The sequence below is a fragment of the Rhineura floridana genome, chromosome 2, assembly GCF_030035675.1.
Source record: "Rhineura floridana isolate rRhiFlo1 chromosome 2, rRhiFlo1.hap2, whole genome shotgun sequence".
NCBI classification, from domain to species: Eukaryota; Metazoa; Chordata; class Lepidosauria; order Squamata; family Rhineuridae; genus Rhineura; species Rhineura floridana.
In genome coordinates, this window is record NC_084481.1 from 79,056,088 (window position 1) to 79,079,359 (window position 23,272).

Sequence of the window (23,272 nt, forward strand, 5' to 3'; positions counted from 1 at the left end):
TTCAACATTTATATGAAACCGCTGGGAGCTATCATCAGGAGTTTTGGGCTGCAGTGTCACCAATATGCGGATGACACGCAGCTCTATCTCTCGTTTAAATCCTCACCCGAGTTGGCTGTGGAAACCTTGTCCAATTGCCTGGAGTCCGTAAGTGGATGGATGGGAGAGAACAGGCTGAAGCTGAACCCCGACAAGACCGAGGTGTTACTGGTGGGGGATAAGGGAAGGTTGGGAAACTTTGACCTGGTGTTTAATGGGGTGAGATTGCCCCTAAAGGACCAGGTCTGCAGCCTGGGGGTCATTTTGGACTCTCAATTGTCCATGGAGCCCCAAGTATCTGCAGTAAGTCGGGCAGCCTGGTACCAACTTCATCTGGTACAGAGGCTGCGACCCTACCTTCCTATACATCTGCTTCCATGAGTGATACATGGCCTGGTCTCCTCTCGATTAGACTACTGTAATGCGCTCTACATGGGGTTACCCTTGAAGACGGTTCGGAAATTGCAGCTGGTACAGAATGCGGCGGCACGCTTAATAAAGCAAAGCCGTCGCCAGGATCATGTCACCCCAGTGTTGATGGAGTTACACTGGTTGCCAGTTGTATACCGGGCCCAATTCAAGGTGTTGGTATTAACCTTTAAAACCCTAAACGGTTTTGGCCCAGTTTATCTGAAGGAGCGCCTCCAGTATCACCAAATATGCCGCCAAACAAGATTGGCCTCACAAGACCTTCTCTCGGTCCCACAGGTGAAAACAGCTAGGCTGGTGCGGACCAGAGAGAGGGCCTTTTCGGACGTGGCCCCCACCCTCTGGAACTTGCTTCCTTTTGACCTTCGACATGCCTCCTCCCTGATGGCTTTTCGTCAAGCCTTAAAGACCTTGTTATTCAGGCAGGCCTACGGGATTTCTGGGGTGGGTTAGGCTATTATGTTGTATTACTAACGGGTGGTTTAGATGTATTGTTGTTTAATATGGTGACTGTTGTATGAATATGTTTTAAATTGTATTTTATATTGTGTAAGTCGCCCAGAGTGTCTGTTAAGTCAGACAGATGGGCGACTAACAAATAAAATTTTATTATTATTATTATTAATGCGGGCATCACTGCCTGATCCCACTAAGCTGTCACTTGCAGCAGCTTGGCTTCATTAAGTGGAAGCGAAGGAAGAGATCCTCGCTACCTGGTAAAAAAGTAAGTGAAAAATAACCACCCAATAACTTTCTGAACTTTTGCCCTTCCCCATCCAAAGGTTCAGCCCCCTCTTCCAATCTTCAGAAGCGTTCTTTATTCTATTCCCTTGAAACCACCAACATTTCAAAGAACAGCTCTTTGGTTCAGAATTAATTTAAACTAGTTGACCAGTGGATGTCACTGTTAATCCACAGCAATGCCACAGATTAAAGTGTTAGGAAGATAGGAAGCCAACTTTATTCCATCAGGCTACCTGTCCACCTAGTCCAGCATTGTCTACTCTGACTAGCCATGGCTCTCTGGGGACTGGACTAATCTTTCACATCACCTACTAACTGATTATTTTAACTCAATATGCCAAGTATAGAACCAGGGACTTCCATGCAAAGCATGTGTTCTAGCACTAGTTTCTTAGCCTGAAACTACGTGTAACAAATAAATTTGTAATCAAAAGCAGCCTACGGAGACTATTGGTCATATCCAGCCTGCAGTTCTGCTACTGCAGTAGACTTCTGCTTGCACAACAGAACTTTCCCCTTCTCTCATCTCCCCTGCAATCACCCATGTGCCCTCAAAATCCACTCCAGAGGGTTGAAGGACCCTCCAGAGCAGTGTTTTATTGATTTATCACATTTATACCCCACCTTTCCTCCAAGGAGATCCAGGTGGCAAACCCTGTGAGGTGACTGGCCCAAGGTCATCCAGAGAACTTCATCGCTGACCAGGATTTGAACCCTGGTCTCCCAGTTGTTAGTCCGGCACTCTAACCACTACCCCACTCTGGCTCTCACACAAGGAGAACAGAGGAAGGGGACATTCCGCACACACAGCATTGAATACAACCCTGTGTCACTGAGCAAAGGAATAGTGAGGAGAGGGATCCTTAAACCTTTGCCCTCCAGCCATTATTTTTACTCAAAATCAGACTGACTTCATCTTTGAATCCCAGCTATTTTTTTCCTGTAACTGGGATGTGCTCAAGAACATTCTCTCTTTTCTCTCCCCCCTCCGGAATACAAGATAAGTATACCTGTTTAATTTTCCCCTGCCAGGAGAAAAATAGTTGTGTGTGTGTGAGGTTGAATGGAAAAGTGGCTACAGGGCAAAAAGTTGAGACACACACATGCTTTCTCACTGCTCCTAAGCTCAACACTACAGTCTCCACAGGGTGGTTTTGGTTGAAAATTTTTTGGAGGGAAATACAGGCACCACAGCAGTGTCTTAAACTGTAGCATTGTTTTGACTTAATAGTGACCTCTACTGGTCAACTGGTTTAAATGCATCTAGTTGCATAATGTTGCCTTCACTTATTGCTTTCTGTCTCTTCCTCTCTGAGCTGCATAACCTGGTAAGCCAAACCATGGCTTAGCAAGACTGCTCAAATATGCAGACTCTGAAAGAGGCGCTTGCAGCTGCTTTACTTTTCTCTGGTCCTTTTCTCTGCCGCATCATGACTAGCTGAGGCAAAGTTTCACTGAGCGTGTTGTCCAAACTGGGAGTCATGTCTCCCCACTAACCATGAGCTGTAACCAAGGTTTGGCTTACTTTGTTGTGTGAACTAGCGCAATCTCTCTCTCCAGACAGAAAAAAAAGTACCTTCAAGACCAAACACAGAGCTGCTTGGAACTATTTATTTATTTAATTAATGTGAATTCCCCAGATGTGTGGCATTAAACTATTGACAGGCACAAGCAACCAAACTGATTTGGATTTATTGAGCGCTTCATCAGTTCATTACCTTTTAAAACTAGTTTGTGGACTTTAAACTGCCCCAAACTGGACAGATCTTGTGTGATGGCTGTAAAAATTTGTAGTCATTTGTGTCATACTTTCTGAGGATCATTGGACATATTTATTGTTCAGGATCTAAAAGAATGGTGCAACTGATTCTGAGTAACCCAAGGTGTGCTCAAACTGTCTGAAGAGCGGCTGCTGTCCATGCCACATGCAAAACCATTGCTGAAACTGAGGGGATTTTCAAAAGCAGTTTTGCACAGGAGTTTTCTGTTTAAAGGGGTGGGGGAATCAGAAATGTGTACCGAGTTTGTCTCTTTAGATGCCAGCCATTATATTTCCTCTGTCACTGAGATGTGCTCACAGACATCTTTTTCTCTGTCTCTCCCCTTTTTTTAGCTTGTGAAGATGGGTATAAACTTGAGAACAGCACTTGTGTAAGGTATAACAAACTATCAAAACAGTTTTTCTTTGCTTTTCATTTCCCCACCACCACCATCACCACCAATAGATTCAATTTGATCATTTTCATATTGATTCAGTTAACTCTTAGTGATTGAAAACATCTCTTCTGTTACAGTTGCCCATTTGGATTAGGAGGATTCAACTGTGGGAATCGTAAGTATCCTATCCAGCTGCCTTAACTCTACCCATCTAATTTTGTTTTTTGTTTTAATAAATTTCTAAATCAGGTTATACCATCAAGAAAATTTAACAATAATAAAGTTTAGGGTCATTTGGTAGAGGATATCCAGCATGTCTGAGATTATGTTGCACACATTGGTCCAAATTTATTTATTTATTTATTCATTGCATTTATATACCGCCCTTGCTTGTATCACAGGGCAGCTCCAAAATACATGTAGACGATACGCTTGATTATAATCACATCTCCAACATACACTTAGTGCCACAGGATATATTTTCGAAAGTCTGTATGGTGTCGAGTACCATTGGTATTGTACTTTATATAAAAATCTCTTTCAGTGTGTGAGCCTAACTGCTTTTTAAGATCTATCAAAGAAGCTCAGCTACATCAGTGTTCTTTGGGTGAATCTTTCCCCCTACATCTGGTAGAAGTTTAGTCAATATTCCATAACATCATAACATCTCAGAGGCTACAGCTAAGGGAGTCTTTACAGGCACCAGGAAAGTGACAGGCAGTTTTCACCTTTTTGCCTCTACATACAAAATCAACAATTTGCAATTGCAGCACTTGTTTTTCTTCTTTGTTTTAGCATATCAGCTGATCACCATTGTGATTGCAGCGGCTGGAGGGGGACTTCTGCTCATCATGGGGATAGCTCTCATTGTCACATGCTGCCAGTAAGTATCCTAGGCCAACTGGCTATTAAAAATAGATTAACTGAAGGTTAAATAGCTCTAGTCAAAAATAAAACAAGTTTTTAATTAGGGATAGATATTCTACCTATTGACTATACTTTTGTTGAACAACTTGCATTGCTCTGAGCCTTTAGCATAGGTCAGGAGATACTTAAAGACGCATACACACCTTTTAAAGGTTTATTGTGGTTTTGCAAAAATCAGTATTATTTATTTATTTATTTATTTATTAGATTTATATTCCGCCCTTCCTCCCAGTAGGAGCCCAGGACAGCATATTCAAATGATTTGGAGTTACATATCAAGTTGAATGGTTTGGCAGTATCAGGCAGATATCACAAATACTGTAAATCATCAATAGGATCTGGAAAAAGCTTCTATAATTTTTCAAAAGAAAGTATTATTTTTATTATTACGTTTTTGCCCTTCCACTCCTCCAAAGGGCATAGGGCAGTGTGAATTCACGGCAATTCATTGCAATGAATTTTGCAATGCAGTCAAGTAATATGTACAAAAATTGCATCTGCTAAGGTAAAGTGTACATATAAATGCACATATTAGTGAAAATAACATACAAGCATGCATTTATATTAGGGAAAATTGGTTTTACAACTGTGTATGCTAGGCAAAATTGCATACAAAATGTTAGGATATTAGGATAAATCTGCACTAAAATGATTATGAATTTTTCATTTTTTAAAAATCCCACAAACTGATGTGGAAAACTGAATTTAAAATTGGAAAAATGAAAAAAAGAAATAATCTGAAATTGACATATTTCCCCATCCTTACTCTCCCTGCATTTTATTTTCACAACAGCCCCATGATCGCTCATGGGAGAGAGAGAGAGACTGAATGGCCCAAAGTCATTCAGTGAGGTTCATGGCTGATTGAGTGAAGATTTGTATCCAGGTTTCCCTCATTTTCATCCAATAACTACACCATATTGGTTCTCTATAATTTTGAAAAATATGCATGAGGTATTATAGCAATCTCCTTGTCATGTGGTTTGCATATAAATGTCTTTTTTCCTTTCAGGAAGAATAAAAATGACATAAGCAAACTCATCTTCAAAAGTGGAGATTTCCAGATGTCACCATATGCTGAATATCCCAAAAACCCTCGAGTTCAGGACTGGGGGAGAGAAACCATTGAAATGCAAGAGAATGGAAGCACTAAAAACTTACTACAGATGACAGATGTTTACTATATGGTAACTATTCCTGAGCATATGTGTGTGTGTTTTAATAAAAGTCAAGAGGTTATAAACTTTGGCATGATTTGAGGATTTGTAATTGGACATGCCTTCCCATGCTTCTAGATCAGAAATCAGAGCTTGGAAAAGTTACTTTTTTGAACTACAACTCCCATCAGCCCCAGTCAGCGCCATGCTGGCTGGGGCTGATGGGAGTTGTAGTTTAAAAAAGTAACTTTTCCAAGCTCTGATCAGAATTGTTGGAAATACTAATTAAGAAGTAAAGGTTATGATATGGGCTTAATGCTGCTCCTTTCGCCTGCAGCAACTTAACACTTATAGACTGAGAAATGCCTACCATCTACAGATCATATTTCCCTGCACTGTACAGCCTTACTCCTTTGAGAAAGTGCAAATAGACTGTTCGCTGTATCTCATTCCTAAGCAGCTATTAAAGGGCACATCAAGACGCTGCTTTTGAATGGGGGCTGTCACACATTCAGTATACATTCTTGCAGGCTTCATTCTTGCATTGTTCATATGGAACAATTCCTATGACATCCTTCAGTGAGGCATGGTAAAACCACCTCTGAATACCGCTTACCATGAAAACACTATTAATAAAGTTGCCATAAGTCAGGATCGACTTGAAGGCAGTCCATTTGCATTTTTAGCTAGGTTATATTGAAAGAGAATGATTAGCCCAAGGTTATGCAATGAACTTCATTTGTATCCAGGCCTCCCTTATCTTAGAATCATAGAATAGTAGAGTTGAAAGGGATCTATAAGGCCACTGAGTCCAACCACCTGCTCAGTACAGTAGGGCCCCGCTCATACGGCAGGTTCTGTTCTGGACGTCCGTAAAGCGGAACGCATTGACTAACATTGTCTAAAATGGTGCCCGACGCCCAAAAAATGCCGTAAAAGTGGAACAAGTGCCATAGGAGCAGGGCCTTTCTGTAATTGACAACCGCCTTATCGGTGGAACGCTGCAAAGCAGAGCGCCGCAAAGCGGGGCCCTACTGTATTCAAATATATATACAATAAACTATTCAAATATATATCCACAATAAAAAATCTTCATCCTACGGTCTTAGGGACTAACAGCCATGTCATAATGATGGCAGCATGTCCCCTCCTAGGTGATTGTGCCCCACCCAAATTATGTGCAATGGAGGCTTTCCCAGTCATGCCTACATGTACATCAGAGTACAAAACAGATGTGCTAAATGTTCTATGTATTCCTGGTCTGGCTGCCAGTGTCTGTAATTTATTCAGGCCAACAGCAACACAAGGAAAAGGCTTGCTCTCTAGTATGCCAAGCAAGTATTGAACAGCAATATGTTTAGGTTGAATCTGATTGATATAATTCTGTTTCCAAAGTTTTGGTATTCAAAGTTTTTGAACTGAGTTGAACAAGTAGCAGGAGAAATCAAAGTGAAAAGAAGGCTTCAGAGAGATTATTTACCCTGTAAAGTGTCATTTACAGTGACAGTATATATAAATAATCATAGTCCCTGCTTCCTGTTTTCATTTCATAGTAATGTTATTTATCTATTTATTTTAAAAAATACTTATATACTACAATTTCATTTAAAAAATCAAAGTGGTGTACAACAATCACACACAATAAGGAACCACTTAAAAAAACAAAATCATAGATCACCAGCTGCCACATAATTATTTTTTCTTTAATTGTCTGCATAAGCAGCAGCATAGAAAAGTTTTCAGCAAATGTTTAAAAATTAACACTGGAGACACTTGGTGCATCTCTAGTGGAAGAGCATGTTATCTTTTGGAAGTATTGTTTCCTTTTTGCACTAATACTACATTCCCATCAGGGATGAAAGATCTGCCAATTTTGCTTCTCTCGGTTTCTCATTTTTTCCAATCTGAAATTCAGTTCTCCACATTTCTTTAGCAATTTGGCGGTGGGGAAATGAAATCCTCATTAAAATTCTCCAGCATTTTAGTATAAATTTTCCCTAATAATAAGCACCTTTTTGTAGGCAGTTTTTACTAATTAACACATTTCTGCAAGCCATTTTTCATCATATAATCCATTTTTGTATTTATTTTCACACACATAGTATGCACACTTTCCCCTAAAATATGCATTTTGGTTATAATTGTTTGGTTGGCAAACTGCATTGTAAAATTAGAATAAGTGCGAATTTCACAGGATGGCTTGCATTTTGGTTCTCGCGTTGTTTCAGTGTGAATTTGATAAATTCGGTTTTAAATACGAACTGAATCAAATTCCTCACCCATCCCTAATTCCCATAAAGGATGTGCTGATTATTGAACCATTTTTTCCTGCCTTTCTGTTTATATGTCCTCTCCTTCCAGCCAACCAACCTAAGGAACCCTGAACTGGAAAGAAATGGGCTCTACCCACCATACACAGGTCTTCCAGGATCCCGACACTCCTGCATCTACCCGGGGCAATACAACCCCTCCTTTGTTAGTGATGACAGCAGGAGAAGAGACTACTTTTAACAGAATTGCAGGAAGGTGCTTGGAAGGCAAATGGAAGAAGGGCAATTACCTGCTACTTGTTTTGTGGGTACCCTATAATTATACAGCTCAGATGCTGACATGATTGTATGCAGAAAGGACACTTTGGATCCTTGGAGAAGATTGAACAGGATTGCCCGAAAGGAGCCATGTGTAGCTGCTGTTGAACTGCAGAGGGAAAGCAAGTATCAAGAGTAAGCCAATGTACAGGTGTAAGAAGCAAGCGATAAGCTTAATGGAGTTCCCGTGCATGCATTCTGCATGTTTTCCTCACCACTAATTGTGTCACATAACATGAATTTGATCATAGATCACTAAAACAAAACTAACAAATGCTCTGGATGACACTCTAAATCTAATGCCACTAGGGTGTGTTGTGTTTACAGATAACAACTAGTGCTGTGTTTGTGTTGCCTCCCCCCCCCGTTATGCAAAGCTGTGTTGAATGAATTTTATGGGAAGAGCCCTTTCTCTTTCATCACCAGGTATCTATTAATAGGTACTAATGAGATGCTCACCAAATGGTGGGGATATGTACGGGAATGTGGCCTAAGGATGAGGAATCTTTGTGTAATGTGGAAAATCCAGAGACTTTTTTTCTTTTTTCTTTAAAACAATGTGTCCTCTTGATTCCTGTCTTGGAACCTGTGTCACTCATTCATGTTTTGAGTCATTAGCAATGCTGCCCTGTGTTTGACTCAGTTTATTACTGACTATTCATACTCTTGTCTGTTATGAACAGTAATAATTGTCCCATGCCGATGCCTTCTCCAGCCATGGATTTTCTTTCTGCCTGAATTCTCAGTGTTTTGATTATTTATTTCATTCTCATGCTAGGAGAACCTCCTTAACAGATTTTTTATATAATTTTTTTTTTTATCTTGCTTAAATGTTAAGATTGAAGTTTGCTATTTGACCAAACAGTAGGTAAGGATTGCCCACAGTAAAAATTGTTTTGTGTGTATATGTATTTTGATATTTAGGTTTACAAAACATGAAATTTGGGGTCAGAAAATGAAATCCTGAAATCTTCATATCAAGTGTTTGGAATATGAAACTCAGCTGATTATGGTTGAGAATACATAAAGTGTTGCAACATGTGCCCCCAAATTCAGTTGGAATATTTGCTGAGTTTTACAGACAGCTGATTGTTTGCTTTTAGTTTAGCAAAGATCATCTAAATCATCCAGATATGTTGTTTTAGCCTCACTTGTTCAGTGCAATGCTGTTACCAGATTAAACCCCAAGAGGCTCAGTTAACAGAGCTGGTTTAAATGGCCTCCAACCAGCTTATTGACTCAATTATTCCCTCTCATTGGCTAATGTTAGAGAAGAGAGTAAAGGAGTATAGGCATTTTACAGTCAAACAATTAAGGGATGGTGATGATTAATTTGTTAGCTTTCTACAAAAGGAAGTGGCTTACAACAAGAACATACATACGAAATACAATTTGCCACAAGTACATTGTTTAAAAGCAATTAACAGGGTACTGCAAGTGTACATCCAGAAAAATCAATTAGAAACAAAATACCCATCCCCATTCAACAACAGGATGGACACCAAAATGCTATCAAAATGGCCACAGCATGACTTGTATTTACCGTTTCCAAAATAAAACATGGGGTGCTCCCTAAGCAGCTCAAATCTAAGGGTCCTTCTGGTTCACATGTTGAAATGGGAGGATTGTGTTCCATGGATGAACTTGTGAGATGATGTTGACTGCCAGGGCTCCTCTTGTGGGAGAATTGTCATTTACTAGAAAACCAGGATTCAAAGTCATGAGTTAATTGTGATGGTTGGACCCAGAACCACATTCTTTTCTGTGGGAAAAGAGTTCTCATGTTAGTGTCACAGAGACCTGTTGGGCGGTGTGTGACCCAAAACATCTCATATCTTTGTCATTGTCAAAATTTCCATCCCCTTACCACTGAGGGAGAATATGCTTCTGCTCCTTTGGTCCTCCTGCCCATATACCCAGAGATCCCTGTGCTCTCCCAATGTAGCACTAAAGAGCTCATCTCCCATAGTTATTTTTTAAAAAATATTTCCCAACACATGGCAAAGCTATTCCCCACCTGCAAGACTAGTCCCACCCTGTTCCATAATGTGGAGATAGAGATAATGCTAAAGAAGGCTGACTCTTATACAGCTGGGCATGAGAGAGGCAATCAGGATGTAATTTAAAAAGGTTTGACATCATATGTTGCCAAAACCAAACACAAGTTCTCATAGCATTTCCTGATGTAAAAAAAAAAATCTCTTGGTCAAACTTTGTTCTCTGAACATTGTAAAGAAGGTGCGGTGTAAAAGGGGACTTTGTACAGTGCGCAAGAAGCTGCTAAGTGGTGATGATTGGAACTTAATCATGAACAAATTGGAGGAAGGGGTGAATAGTGAGAGACCAAGGCTGCAGATTATGCTGTAATATTCAGAACAGTCATTCTGAGCTGATTGCACAGAGCACCATGTGATTGTTTCAGAATGGGTGAGTGGGAAACAGAAGGAAGATCTGCATCAGGCCAAAGGTGTTTCTTGTCCAGCACTCTGTCTCCCACAGTGACAATGCAAAATGAAAAAAGAGAGGGATGCACTCCTCAAGGAAGCACAAAAAAAGAAGGAAAGAATCCAAGGATGTTGGAGAAAGGAAGGCGTAATAGAAAGAGCCATGCCCTTTGTATACCACTTCTGAACAGATAGACTAACCTACACTCCCATGAAGTTGTCTAATTCTCTTAGGAATTAAATTCAACTATAACTGTAGTCTGGGACATTTGTGGGGATCTGGATCCAACCTCAGATTTCATTGGTCATAGAAGAGGCTAAAATCATTCTGTATAAAAGCTAAATTTACAAACCTAACCACACAGAGTTCTAGGACTTGTGGTTTGTTTCTCTCCTAACAAACGATGATGGTAAGCCAAAGTTTATTTATTATTTATTTTATTTATTTACCATATTTATAGACAACCCTTCAGCCAAAGGCCCCAGGGCAGAAATACACAAAATTTAATAATATTAAAACCAACCAACTTAAATTCCATAGAAATTTCATAGAAACAGCAACAACTAAAATCTAACCAAACGTACATGAATCTTCCCCAAAAGCCTGAGAAAAGAGTTGTGTCTTTACTGGACAATGAAATGATAACTGTTGCAGTGAGAAGCAAGTGAGAGGTCATTCCAGAGACACAGGGTTACTCCTGAGAAAGCACACCCATAGGAACCCACCCCTCAGATGTCATTCGGTGTGGGGACTACTAACAAGGCTTCCCCTGCAGATCTTAAGACATGGGAAAGATGGTACGGAAGGAGATGTTCTTTCAGATACTGGGGACCTAGATTGTTTAGGGCTTTAAATACTGTTATAAGCACCTTAAATATAGCTTGGAAGACAATAGGCAACTAACGGGCAATCAAAATTGATGTCATATGTGTGCTTCTCCAGATACTCGCCAGCAGCTTGGTTGCTGCATTTTGCACTACTAACAACTTTTCAAGGGCAGCCCCGCACAGAGCTCATTGCAATAGTTCATCCTAGAAGTTATCAGGACACTCATAACTGTAGCCAAGCTATCTCTCTCCAGAAATAGTTTGTGTTGGTGCACCGAAAGTCGGTGTAGGCACTCTTAGCCACTGAGGCCATTTGGGCCTCAAGTGATGAGAAAGGTTTGTTCATAGCTTGCCATCATGGTTCGTTAGAACAGAAACACATCACGGCACGCTACTTGGATGTAATACGAAGCCAGCCTCTAGTTTGTTTCCCCCTCTGAACAGAAAAGGTAGGAGGGAGGGAGGAGCACTGGGGAACTTTTAACTTTAATATTATTATGTTTTAATGTGACATGCAAACTGGGCCACAGACGAATAATAATCATACCTCCCAGCCAAAGGAACCCTGGGGATTGTACTTCTGTGTGCAGAACTAAAGATTTTTTAAAGTGATTTTTCAGTACCCTCAGCAGCACTATAGTTCCCAAGATTCTTTGAGGGGAAGCCATGACAGTTAAATTGCTATAAAATTAGTGTAGATAGTATATACCCTTCAGAAAATGAATAACAGTGTGCCCTTGGTAGAAGCTCTGCAGAGTCCCATTGTGATGCCCTGTGAAAAAGCAACAAGAAAAAATCTGGTATGAAGGGGAGCCCAAAATATTGGTTAATTTATTTAGTCGTAATAAATGGCTCCTTCAGACATATTACTTTGAAACTATCAATTAGGTTAATATTTTATTTTATGCAATGACAGTGACAGTTTGACTTCTGTGCTGGATACCTTTTACACTGGGGAAAGCTTGATATATTTTGATACTTAAATATTTTGCAAAAATTGTCAAGATGAGCCTATGCAGTTATGCAACACAAGTCCCATTAGACCAAGTTAGAGTTTATCACATGGGACACAGGCTTAGTTTGTGGTGAAAAATGATCATGTGTTTGGAATTCTTAGACATACAGCAAAATCCTAACCACATTTACTGAGAAATAAGTCCTATTGAATTCACTGGGGCTTACTCTCAGATGAGTGGGGTTACGATTGCAGCCTGAACAGAGCAGTCCAAAGCCCCTTTGCACAGGGCCAGGGGGGAGGTTGGATTGGATGCAGGTGCCCCTCTGCTGACCTCCTGCTTGGTGCCAGTGCCACCTGAGGAGTGACACCAGTTTCACTCGACTAGTGTGGAGCTTCCCTTCTGCCAGCAGGACTGCGGAGATAGTCCTGCCACTCCATAAAACTCTGCCAGGCTGAGGAGTGAGGAGTTAGGATTGTTCTGTAAATCATTACTGAGACCCGGTCAGTTTGTTGTTTCATAGAAAGGCCTATGGAATGTTAAAGAAATCTTATGAAAATCCTACAAAACTTATTAGAGAGTTATATCTCTGTCATATGATTCTGTATAATATTGGAAGGAAAATGATCTTACAGAACCCAGTATATATTATATTTCTTAACAATGTTGTTGGTTTTTAAATGAAATCTGCTACATTCTTTTGGTTTCTTCCATAAAAAATAAATAAATTTGGCAGGACTATAAAAAGAAAGCCACTCTCATGTTTACCTGTCTTTAACGTGTATGTGGCATCTATTATTGCTAGCAAACAAGAATGATCAAGCCTTCTTGTGTGTTTTCATGATGACTCTGAATGTACTGTCAGTTGACCTGCAATTATCTATTGTACTTTGTTCTGGATTTCAACTTTGCATATCTGTGAACATAACTTCCGAGTTGTTTTGTTTATTTTATTTTCCCAACACAGTGTTATTTAAAATTGTATCTTATTTGCAGCCTCCACTAATTATACAGTACTGTAGCTCGAAAGTATAATTTCTAAAGTTTGGATTATTTTTATAAGCGCATCCCAATAATTGAATTCTGGCGTTCTAGTCAGTGTAATAAAAAGGATACAATAAAAGTATTAATAATATTCTGGACCTGAGTTTTTATTGCATGCAAACAAGACAGCACCCACATCTAAGTTTGCATATGGAGGAAATGTTGAGGAATATATTTCTCAATAGTCTCACCACTGAAATGATTGGCAGAACTGTTGCAACGTGGGGGTTTTTAGCTCCACATAATATATTGTGTATCAATAACAGGCACTTGAATACTTGATTCCAGGGCTCCTGGAAATGTGGAGTAGGGGGATATCTTATTTCAATAAGTAGGTGCATTCTGATTTCCAAAGTGTACAAATCTAGCTTGAAAATCCATATGACAAAGTAATTTATAAATTGGGAAAATGAGAACACATGCCTTTTCATAATCAGAGGGTTTAAGGTCTTACACTAAAATATCTCAAATTCCAGCTTCAGAAATCCTAGATTCCTGACATGCTGTTTACAAGATGCAGTTTGTGACAGGAACAAAAAAATTGCAAATCCTCAGAACTATCGTCATCATCTTTCTAATGCTAAGTCTATAACACAGTGATTTACCTGCTTCTTATAGCCTAGGACAGTCACATGATCCTTAATTAGACAGTATTAATTTCCTGTCCATTGAACCCAGTGGATCTACAGTGCAATGGAAGTTTGGTGCACCTATCCTCTGATTATACCCTTACAACAACTTCATGGACGACATCCTTACCTTGCATATACAACAGCATGTTAGCAAAGCAATTAGGCTCATTTGAAGTGGCAGCAACATACTACCAGAAACCATGTGTTTTAAAAACATCTTAAACAGGTAGATATTTATTAAGCTCGCTTGTCTCCTAGGCATGGATCCAACTCTCAAAGGGCCCAGACTGCTATGGCAGTACAGTTTATGCCGCTCAGGGCTCCTTTTGGGAGGATAGATAGACAGACAGACAGATAGATAGATGTCTGATGTGAACAAATGTGACACACCTATGGCAAAAGCTAATGACTGAAATCAAGTTAGTTGGAATTTAAGTTCTATTAAAACTAACTGATCAAATGAGTTGCAACTAATACTAAGCCTTATATTTGGATTTATTTAAATCTAGATTTTCATCATCCTGTTTATGTTTAAAGTAGCAGCCATAAAACAGTAAGAAGCATAATAAACTGTGCCTCATCCTGCTGTATAATTTCAATTGTATTGCTGCCTCCTATTGTGCTGTCATGAACATGGATGTTTTATTGTAGTTTGTACATGATATGGATAATTTTATTCATGCTCATTGTTCTCTGACTTGGAATCTGACTGGGTAAAGAGCACTTTAGAAAGATTTTAAATAAAGCATAAATAAAACATAAAAAGAGAGAGTGGAGAAAAAGCAGAGTAAAAAAAAAATCTCTAGAGGACTGTGTACAATTATGGTGGACAAAAACTATAAAAAAATATGGCCTCTAAAGACCAAAGTTCTCCCTAAACTGGAAAGTCTTAACACTACAGTGGAAAGCCAACAAGAAGGAAGAAAGACAAACTTCTTTTGAGTAGGAAGTTTTGAAGTTCAGGTGTGGCAATGTACCTTTGAAACTTGACCATTGCGGTTCTTCTCTAAGGCAAAATGCCCCTTTTTCCTGTAAAACCTGGTGGGAGCAGCTTGAATGCATTTTTTTTTAAATTTAGCTTCACAGAGATTTTGCAACTGATCAGCAGATCAACCTGTTCCCCCTCCAGGTGTGGCTAATGGAAATGCTTTACTCTAGTGACTAGTATGTTCACAGTCCAAGTCTCATCAGCCCCATTCAACCCCTGGCATGGACCACATTCACAAAGGCTGATTTATGATAATAGTATCATTATAACATTTCAAATAAATGCACTACCCATTTCCAGGGCAGTCCATTTGAGTCCAAAGCCCTAAATACTAAGAAGTATAAATTATTAAGATCAATAGTTTGACCATTGCTAAAAATAGTAGAGCCTTGTTTCATAGTAATAAACCCTTGTCCTAGCATGTGAAAGCTTATCCTGGAGATAAACAAACTGGACTTTAGCACCAGGAAATATTTGTATAAGAGGTAACATATTTGTTATACAAAATTATATTTGTATAAGAGGTAACATATTGCTCAGTGTTCACTTTTCTAGGATACTCATCCGGCTTTGATACTCATCGCAGCAACTTTATATTCTTGTTTTACATAGGAGGATGAATATGGGTCAAGTCTTATGACCACGAGTCTGGCACATACTAACTGGACAATATTTAGAAGTCCTGTTCTTTGCACATCTATTCCAATAATCTTCAGGCTTGTTTCAATCATGAACCCTAATAACCTGAGTACAATATGCACCCCATAACACATATAGATCACTTGCACATATAGGGTTATCTCATTCATTTCAGCGCACTTCTGAGAAAAGTGGATCTGCTTCCTCTATTGAGAAGGATGGCAGAGCCCTTGGAGGGTGAGTGGCAACAAATGTGGATCAGTTTCTGCACCAGTAAGGAATCACTTTTACAATAAAATACATGGGTGTGTAAAAGCTTCCTACATGCAAAGACTGAATCTGTTATGCGACTGGGTAAAAACTCCTTCATCATCACACTCTTATGCAGGGTTCTGGTAAAATAATCTCAAGGTTTTCATCTTTACTGTCTGCAGAAACAATTTGCAAACTTCTGTTTCAGCTGCCTGTTACCTAGAATCAAAAGACTTTGCTGCAACATAGCCATGTAACCCAGGCTGTGAACTCAGAGAAAGGAAATTGACAGATTCTTCTATTCCTGCTTTCTTCCTATTCTTCCCTCTCCACCTCCCAATTTCTGTTTGCTACCTGGTGATTTCAGGCTTGAGGACTGGACCACCAATTTTAGTCCTTCTTCCCTCAAAAAGCTTTTTTTAAAAAGTAAAATAGAATAAGGTTTTCTGAAAATAATACATGCCGTTTATATGAAATATAAAACCAGTAATTAAGAGGGAAGAGGTAGGAATATGCCCAAGATCTACTAATTAAGTACCTTTTAATAGCCTATCAAATACATGTTTCAAATATGAAATATCCCACTAATATTACAATATTAGTTTTATTAGAAAAAAAGTATTTCTCCAGTCTGCATCTGTTTTAGAATTGATTTTTAAGTTTTCTTAAAATATTTTTTAAAAGATGATTTTAAGATATTTTAATTTTGATATGTTTTCTTTTTGAGATGTTTTAAGATATTTTTAGTGTTTTGTCCTTTGTTTACCGCCCTGGGCTCCTTCTGGGAGGGAGGGACAGAAGTTAAATAAATAAACAAATTAATTAATTAATACTTATCTGCATTCCTATGGTCTATGGGAGGGACCATACAGAGAGAGAGAGATGGGGAAGGGGAAGAAATTTGATTCAGTTCACATTTAAAGGCAAACCTACCTAATTTGCACTTTCCAAAACAATATGCAAGCCAAACCACGGCCATCCTTTGAAAATCAGCATTTTCTAAATTCTGCACTGCAGTTCTCCACCCAATTAATGTGTACAAAATTCCATATACTGGGATGGAGTGTGAAGAAAAATGCCGTTATTAGTGAAATTAACATACAAAAATGCATTATATTAGGGGAAATTGTTCCACAGAAATGAGCATGTTAGGTAAAATTTCATATAAATGTGTATATTAGGATAAATGCACACTAATATATGGATAAATTTTCATGAAGACTTTTTTCTGATGTGGAAATGTGAAAAACTGAATATAAGACTGGAAAAATGAGACACTGAGAGAACCCAAAAGTTATAGATTCACCCATCCCTACACACAGGCCAGAAACTGACTTCACTTCTACAGTGCCGTAGAGAGCCTAGCAGGGTGTTTGATAAGCTGCTAGATCTGCCTTCTGTTCCTGCTCCCCCAGCCTTAGGAGTGCAGTCTAAAGATATCTATTCCAATCATTAACAGAGAAAGAGAGCCTTGGCTGTACCGTCACTAGTATTTCTGCTTACTTCATTTTTTTTTAATATCCAAAAAGGTTGGTGTATACTACCAATAAAACAGCAATCTGACATACCACAATCAAGGTATGAACTAACATTTGCAGGAAGGGATTCTGAGGAACTGAGACAAATAGTGGTAACAAGAGAGGAAGTTCTAAGCTTAATGGACAATATAAAAACTGACAAATCACCGGGCCCGGATGGCATCCACCCGAGAGTTCTCAAAGAACTCAAAGGTGAAATTGCTGATCTGCTAACTAAAATATGTAACTTGTCCCTTGGGTCCTCCTCCGTGCCTGAGGACTGGAAAGTGGCAAATGTAACGCCAATCTTCAAAAAGGGATCCAGAGGGGATCCCGGAAATTACAGGCCAGTTAGCTTAACTTCTGTCCCTGGAAAACTGGTAGAAAGTATTATTAAAGCTAGATTAACTAAGCACATAGAAGAACAAGCCTTGCTGAAGCAGAGCCAGCATGGCTTCTGCAAGGGAAAGTCCTGTCTCAGTAACCTATTAGAATTCTTTGAGAGTGTCAACAAGCATATAGATAGAGGTGATCCAGTGGACATAGTGTACTTAGACTTTCAAAAAGCGTTTGACAAGGTACCTCACCAAAGGCTTCTGAGGAAGCTTAGCAGTCATGGAATAAGAGGAGAGGTCCTCTTGTGGATAAGGAATTGGTTAAGAAGCAGAAAGCAGAGAGTAGGAATAAACGGACAGTTCTCCCAATGGAGGGCTGTAGAAAGTGGAGTCCCTCAAGGATCGGTATTGGGACCTGTACTTTTCAACTTGTTCATTAATGACCTAGAATTAGGAGTGAGCAGTCAAGTGGCCAAGTTTGCTGATGACACTAAATTGTTCAGGGTTGTTAAAACAAAAAGGGATTGCGAAGAGCTCCAAAAAGACCTCTCCAAACTGAGTGAATGGGCGGAAAAATGGCAAATGCAATTCAATATAAGCAAGTGTAAAATTATGCATATTGGAGCCAAAAATCTGAATTTCACATATACGCTCATGGGGTCTGAACTGGCGGTGACCGACCAGGAGAGAGACCTTGGGGTTGTAGTGGACAGCACGATGAAAATGTCGACCCAGTGTGCGGCAGCTGTGAAAAAGGCAAATTCCATGCTAGCAATAATTAGGAAAGGTATTGAAAATAAAACAGCCGATATCATAATGCCGTTGTATAAATCTATGGTGCGGCCGCATTTGGAATACTGTGTACAGTTCTGGTCGCCTCATCTCAAAAAGGATATTCTAGAGTTGGAAAAGGTTCAGAAGAGGGCAACCAGAATGATCAAGGGGATGGAGCGACTCCCTTACGAGGAAAGGTTGCAGCATTTGGGGCTTTTTAGTTTAGAGAAAAGGCGGGTCAGAGGAGACATGATAGAAGTGTATAAAATTATGCATGGCATTGAGAAAGTGGATAGAGAAAAGTTCCTCTCTCATAATACTAGAACTCGTGGACATTCAAAGAAGCTGAATGTTGGAAGATTCAGGACAGACAAAAGGAAGTACTTCTTTACTCAGCACATAGTTAAACTATGGAATTTGCTCCCACAAGATGCAGTAATGGCCACCAGCTTGGACGGCTTTAAAAGAAGATTAGACAAATTCATGGAGGACAGGGCTATCAATGGCTACTAGCCGTGATGGCTGTGCTCTGCCACCCTAGTCAGAGGCAGCATGCTTCTGAAAACCAGTTGCCGGAAGCCTCAGGAGGGGAGAGTGTTCTTGCACTCGGGTCCTGCTTGTGGGCTTCCCCCAGGCACCTGGTTGGCCACTGTGAGAACAGGATGCTGGACTAGATGGGCCACTGCCCTGATCCAGCAGGCTCTTCTTATGTTCTTATGTTCTTAAGGTAAAGACACACTCACTGTTCTGCCAGTTCCCATGCATCTCCACCTCTCTTTTCTGAAAACTGGGGCACAGGATACTAGTCAGACCCTGCCCCTATTTACTTTAAAACCTGGTGGGAGCAGCTGGAGTGCACTTTTTTTTAAAAAAATGCAGCTTCAAATAAATTTAGCAACTAATCAGCAGATCAACCTGTTCCCCCTCCAGGTGTGGCCAATGGAAACGCTTTGCTGTAGGTGACTAGTGTGCCCAGTGCCACAGCCTCAGTTTGGGAGAATGCTTATGTATGTATATGGGCGCATGCTTAATACATAAACACACTGTCTCAAAGTTTAGGAGAGTGCCAGCCATAAATTAACAGATTCAATCCTTCTACAGTTCTGACGTCAATCAAAAGTTGAACTCTGTACTCATAATAATGATCTAAAGGATACTAATCGGAGGGGAGAAAACATTTCCTTGTAGGATTAGCAGAGAGCAACTGCACAATGAAAGGCTGTGTCTATCTTACCGTTGTATGGCTTGCCTTCTGTGCTGAGAAAGGTAAGTGGGGGCAATATCTTCTCTTAAAGATGGTTAAATATCCATTTGTGTAGATAGGATAAACCCATCATATTTCTGCGTTCCTTTCCTTCTCTTATAAGGACTATACTTGTCAGCTTTTGCATCTCCATTAATAACCATTACTCTATGATGGGCAAGTGTGGTGATTTCCAATGAAACGCAATTGCTCTTTTAAAAATAAGTTTACTACATCTGCACCTTTAGACCTCAACTTCACCTTTTAAGCATCCCAGGAGAATAACTAAATAATCCAAAAGGATGGTCATTTTGGCTATATAGAAATCTCACCCACCCGCTGCCAGCCCAGTAGAACTTAATCTTACTGCATGTCTACCACCTATGGTGGATATACATAGAACATTTTAGGCACTTTAAAAATATGAAATGATTGTGTGCATATAGGTCCCAATCCAGTTTAGGGATGGAAAGATCTGTCAGTTTTGGTTTTCTCAGTTTCTCATTTTTCCAATGTTAAATTCATTACATTTCTACAGCAATCTGCATTTTTTAAAAAAAAATCCTCATGAAAATTCTCCGTCATTTTAATGCAAATTTTTCCAAATAAGCACATTTTTGTAGGCAGTTTTGACAAAGGTACACATTTTTGCAAGTCATTTCTCATCACATCATGCCTTTTTGCCTGTTATTTTCACTCATATATTTATTTTTATGCAGACTTTCCCCTAATACATGCATTTTTGTAAATATTGTTTAGTTCAGTGGTTCTCAAACTTTTTTGGTTCGCAGTGCACTGTAAAACATATAAAAGAATACTGGCACACTACATGTACACAATAAAAAATATATTAATATATTTTAAACTATGAATAAAAATAACTTAAACTATAGAAAACTATTACTTACTCTATAGAAATGGGTTTCTTCTCATTTTTAAAATATACTTTCATGATATTTGAGGCACACCTATCAACCTCTTAGGGCGCACCAGTGTGCCTGGGTGCACCGTTTGAGAATCACTGGTTTAGTTGGTGAACTGCATCCCAAATTTCTAATAAATGAGAATTTTGAAGGATGGCTGTGTTTCGGTTCTCATATTGTTTCAGAAAATACGGATTTGATAAATTCTGCTTGAAATGAGAACTGAGCTGAAATTCTCACCCATCCCTAATCCAGATGTAGTTGCAGAAAACCCACAGCATTATACGTAACCACAAGTGACCCCAGGTGGTACTGTGCATTATTGTCTCCTTAAAAAGCCCTTGGAGCCAGTTCAGTGGGACCTGGAAGATGGAAATGAGAATTTGCACCTGCAGCAATAATACATGCCACTGACTGCTTCTAGGTGTGACTCTCCCACACTGGGTCAGAACAACTTCAGATGTTTTTACATCCAACTAACAGAAAAGAACTGTGGCTTCTCAGACATTTGCATTGCCCAAATTAACTCGACAAATAAGGCTGATGTTAATTTTCATGAGTTTCAATGTTAGAGTTGCAGTTTGCATGATGGAAGAAATACAACCTTTCGTGGAACAGCTAAACAAATTTCACAAAAATGGAAAGTATTTCCCCCGCTTTTTCTCCACGTCTTATCACAAAGAGCTATGCAAAAACCTCCCGAGGTTGATTTTTAGGCTCCGGGGAATTATGCAGTTTCTAGCTAGCTAATAATGTGAAGCTTCCAAGCCTTGGGAGCATGGAAGCTGTGCATGATCTGAACTGTTCAGACCAAGCTCTATGTTACCACACCTGCTCAAGGTTCCTTAGGAACTCCCTTAACCCTTATACCCCATCTCAATCATTGAGATCATCTGCAGAAGTATCTTTGTTGGCCCCTCAAATCAGTGAGGCTTATCTGACAATATCAAGCCTTCAGTGTCATTGCCTCAATCCTGTGGAATGCTCTTCCCACAAAGATTCAGCAGGCGCCCTCAGGATTAATTTTTAGACATTTGCTGAAACCTTTCTATAAGGGGCAGTCAAAGAAAAAAAAAGTTAGCCAGTGATCTGTGATTCTTGTTGTCTTTATGTGGGTTTTGTGTGTGTGTGTATATATATACATACACTCTGCCATCTTGGGTGATGGCAGGCATACGTGCACCACATTCACACTGACGGGAGAGGTGGTTTAGGCATGTGGGGGGGCTTACTGAAGCCCTTTGCTGTTTGTATTGGAGGAGTGCCTGAGAGTCCTTCTCGGCGATCCCTGGCAGGTCAGGTTGCAGGACCTGACACTGCCATGGATCACAGAACAGGAGCCCCACCGTCCCACCCTAAGGAGGGGCCCTTTACGGGCCCCTCTGGGCCACAAGGGCCCTCAAACAGGGCCTAACCTGGACGCTCTCTGGCCCTGGCCCTGTGTATGTATATATGCATATATGTATATATTTGTTATTGTACACCACTTTGATGTTTTTTGTTAAATTGTATTATAGAAGTATTTTTTATGAATCAACCAATCTGTGTAGCTGTCTATGCACGTTTGCACACTATCATTCTATGTTCAGGGAATAACCTCTCCCAGAACATCAGCAACTGGAAGAATTTAGCTCAAATGTGCTAGAATGGGGTGGTGGACCTGTGTCCCTTTGGATGTTGTTGAGCTCCAGCTCACATCAGCCCTAGGCAGCATGGCTATTGTCAGGAATGATGGGGCTTGTGGTCCAACAATATTTAGAGGTCATAATTTCCCCATCTTTGTGCTAGGAGAACCATTTCCCACTGTGACCCTAGTTCTATTCTTCCTTAGGAAGTATAGTTACCTCTCCCCATCCCCACCCCAATGTTTGTATTTTGATAAGAACTGGATGTTTTCTGTAAGACACTTTGGGCCCAACTCACTGTGAAAAGGTGGTAAATAACGAAACTATACCAAGCTGAACTTCTGTGTGTCCATTACATCTGACACTGAAATCAGCATGCTTACCAAATATAAAAGTGAGTATCTTTGGATCATTTAAAAGGATCCAAATCTACTGGATCATTTTATGGTGGGAGTAACTATGACTCTCTTAACCTAACCAGATGTCGGGGATATGTCTACACTACGGTCCATAGTCTCCTGTAGCAGAACCCACTCCCAGCACGTCACCCCCGTTAACGGCTTGCCTCCGAGGGCGCTGGTGACGACTTTTGCTAGCAGGGAGACCAATAGGCAGCTGGAGTGCCCTACTGCCGATTTCGTCCCCTGTAGGCCCCTCCGGGAGGCGGCAGGGGCAAGTCCTGGCTACTGGGTGCCATTGGTACAACTCCCACTCGGCAGAGTGGGTGTAGCCTCCAGGGTTTTTTATTACCTCTACCCCGGTGAGACGGCAAAGTTAGAAGTTGTCCTCTGGTTACTGGGCAGGCACGTACATCTTGGTCCTCCGCCTCCATGTTGGCCCCACCGGTAACATACTTTGTATGGCTACGTGAGCGATCAGTGCCTGACCCCATTTTAAATACGCTCTGCATTGTGTTGCTACGGCAACGTATTAAGGCTTCCCCAGGAACAGGGGGATGCGTGGGCCATGTCCCACACACATGGTGCGAACTGCGTCCCACACGAACTGTGACAGATCACAGAAAGCGAATG

The 23,272-nt window shown here is 40.1% G+C and overlaps 2 protein-coding genes across 5 annotated transcripts in view; both read left to right on the top strand.

The window, feature by feature from the left end:
• Nucleotides 1–13,333, top strand: part of HEG1 (heart development protein with EGF like domains 1) — an 87,496-nt gene extending 74,163 nt beyond the window's left edge. For all 4 annotated transcript variants that reach the window (XM_061609042.1, XM_061609041.1, XM_061609043.1 and 1 more), the window contains 5 exons: nucleotides 3,326–3,368; nucleotides 3,507–3,544; nucleotides 4,165–4,252; nucleotides 5,309–5,483; nucleotides 7,815–13,333. In XM_061609042.1, coding sequence (XP_061465026.1) covers nucleotides 3,326–3,368; nucleotides 3,507–3,544; nucleotides 4,165–4,252; nucleotides 5,309–5,483; nucleotides 7,815–7,964 — 494 coding nt within the window. In that variant the 3' untranslated portion in view covers nucleotides 7,965–13,333. The remainder of the gene's footprint in view (nucleotides 1–3,325; nucleotides 3,369–3,506; nucleotides 3,545–4,164; nucleotides 4,253–5,308; nucleotides 5,484–7,814) is intronic.
• A 6,310-nt stretch (nucleotides 13,334–19,643) lies between these two features.
• LOC133378179 (mucin-13-like) overlaps nucleotides 19,644–23,272 on the top strand; it is a 28,024-nt gene continuing 24,395 nt past the window's right edge. Inside the window, exon 1 of the mRNA XM_061612961.1 lies at nucleotides 19,644–19,716. Within this exon, the coding sequence (XP_061468945.1) occupies nucleotides 19,662–19,716 (55 nt within the window). The 5' untranslated portion in view covers nucleotides 19,644–19,661. The remainder of the gene's footprint in view (nucleotides 19,717–23,272) is intronic.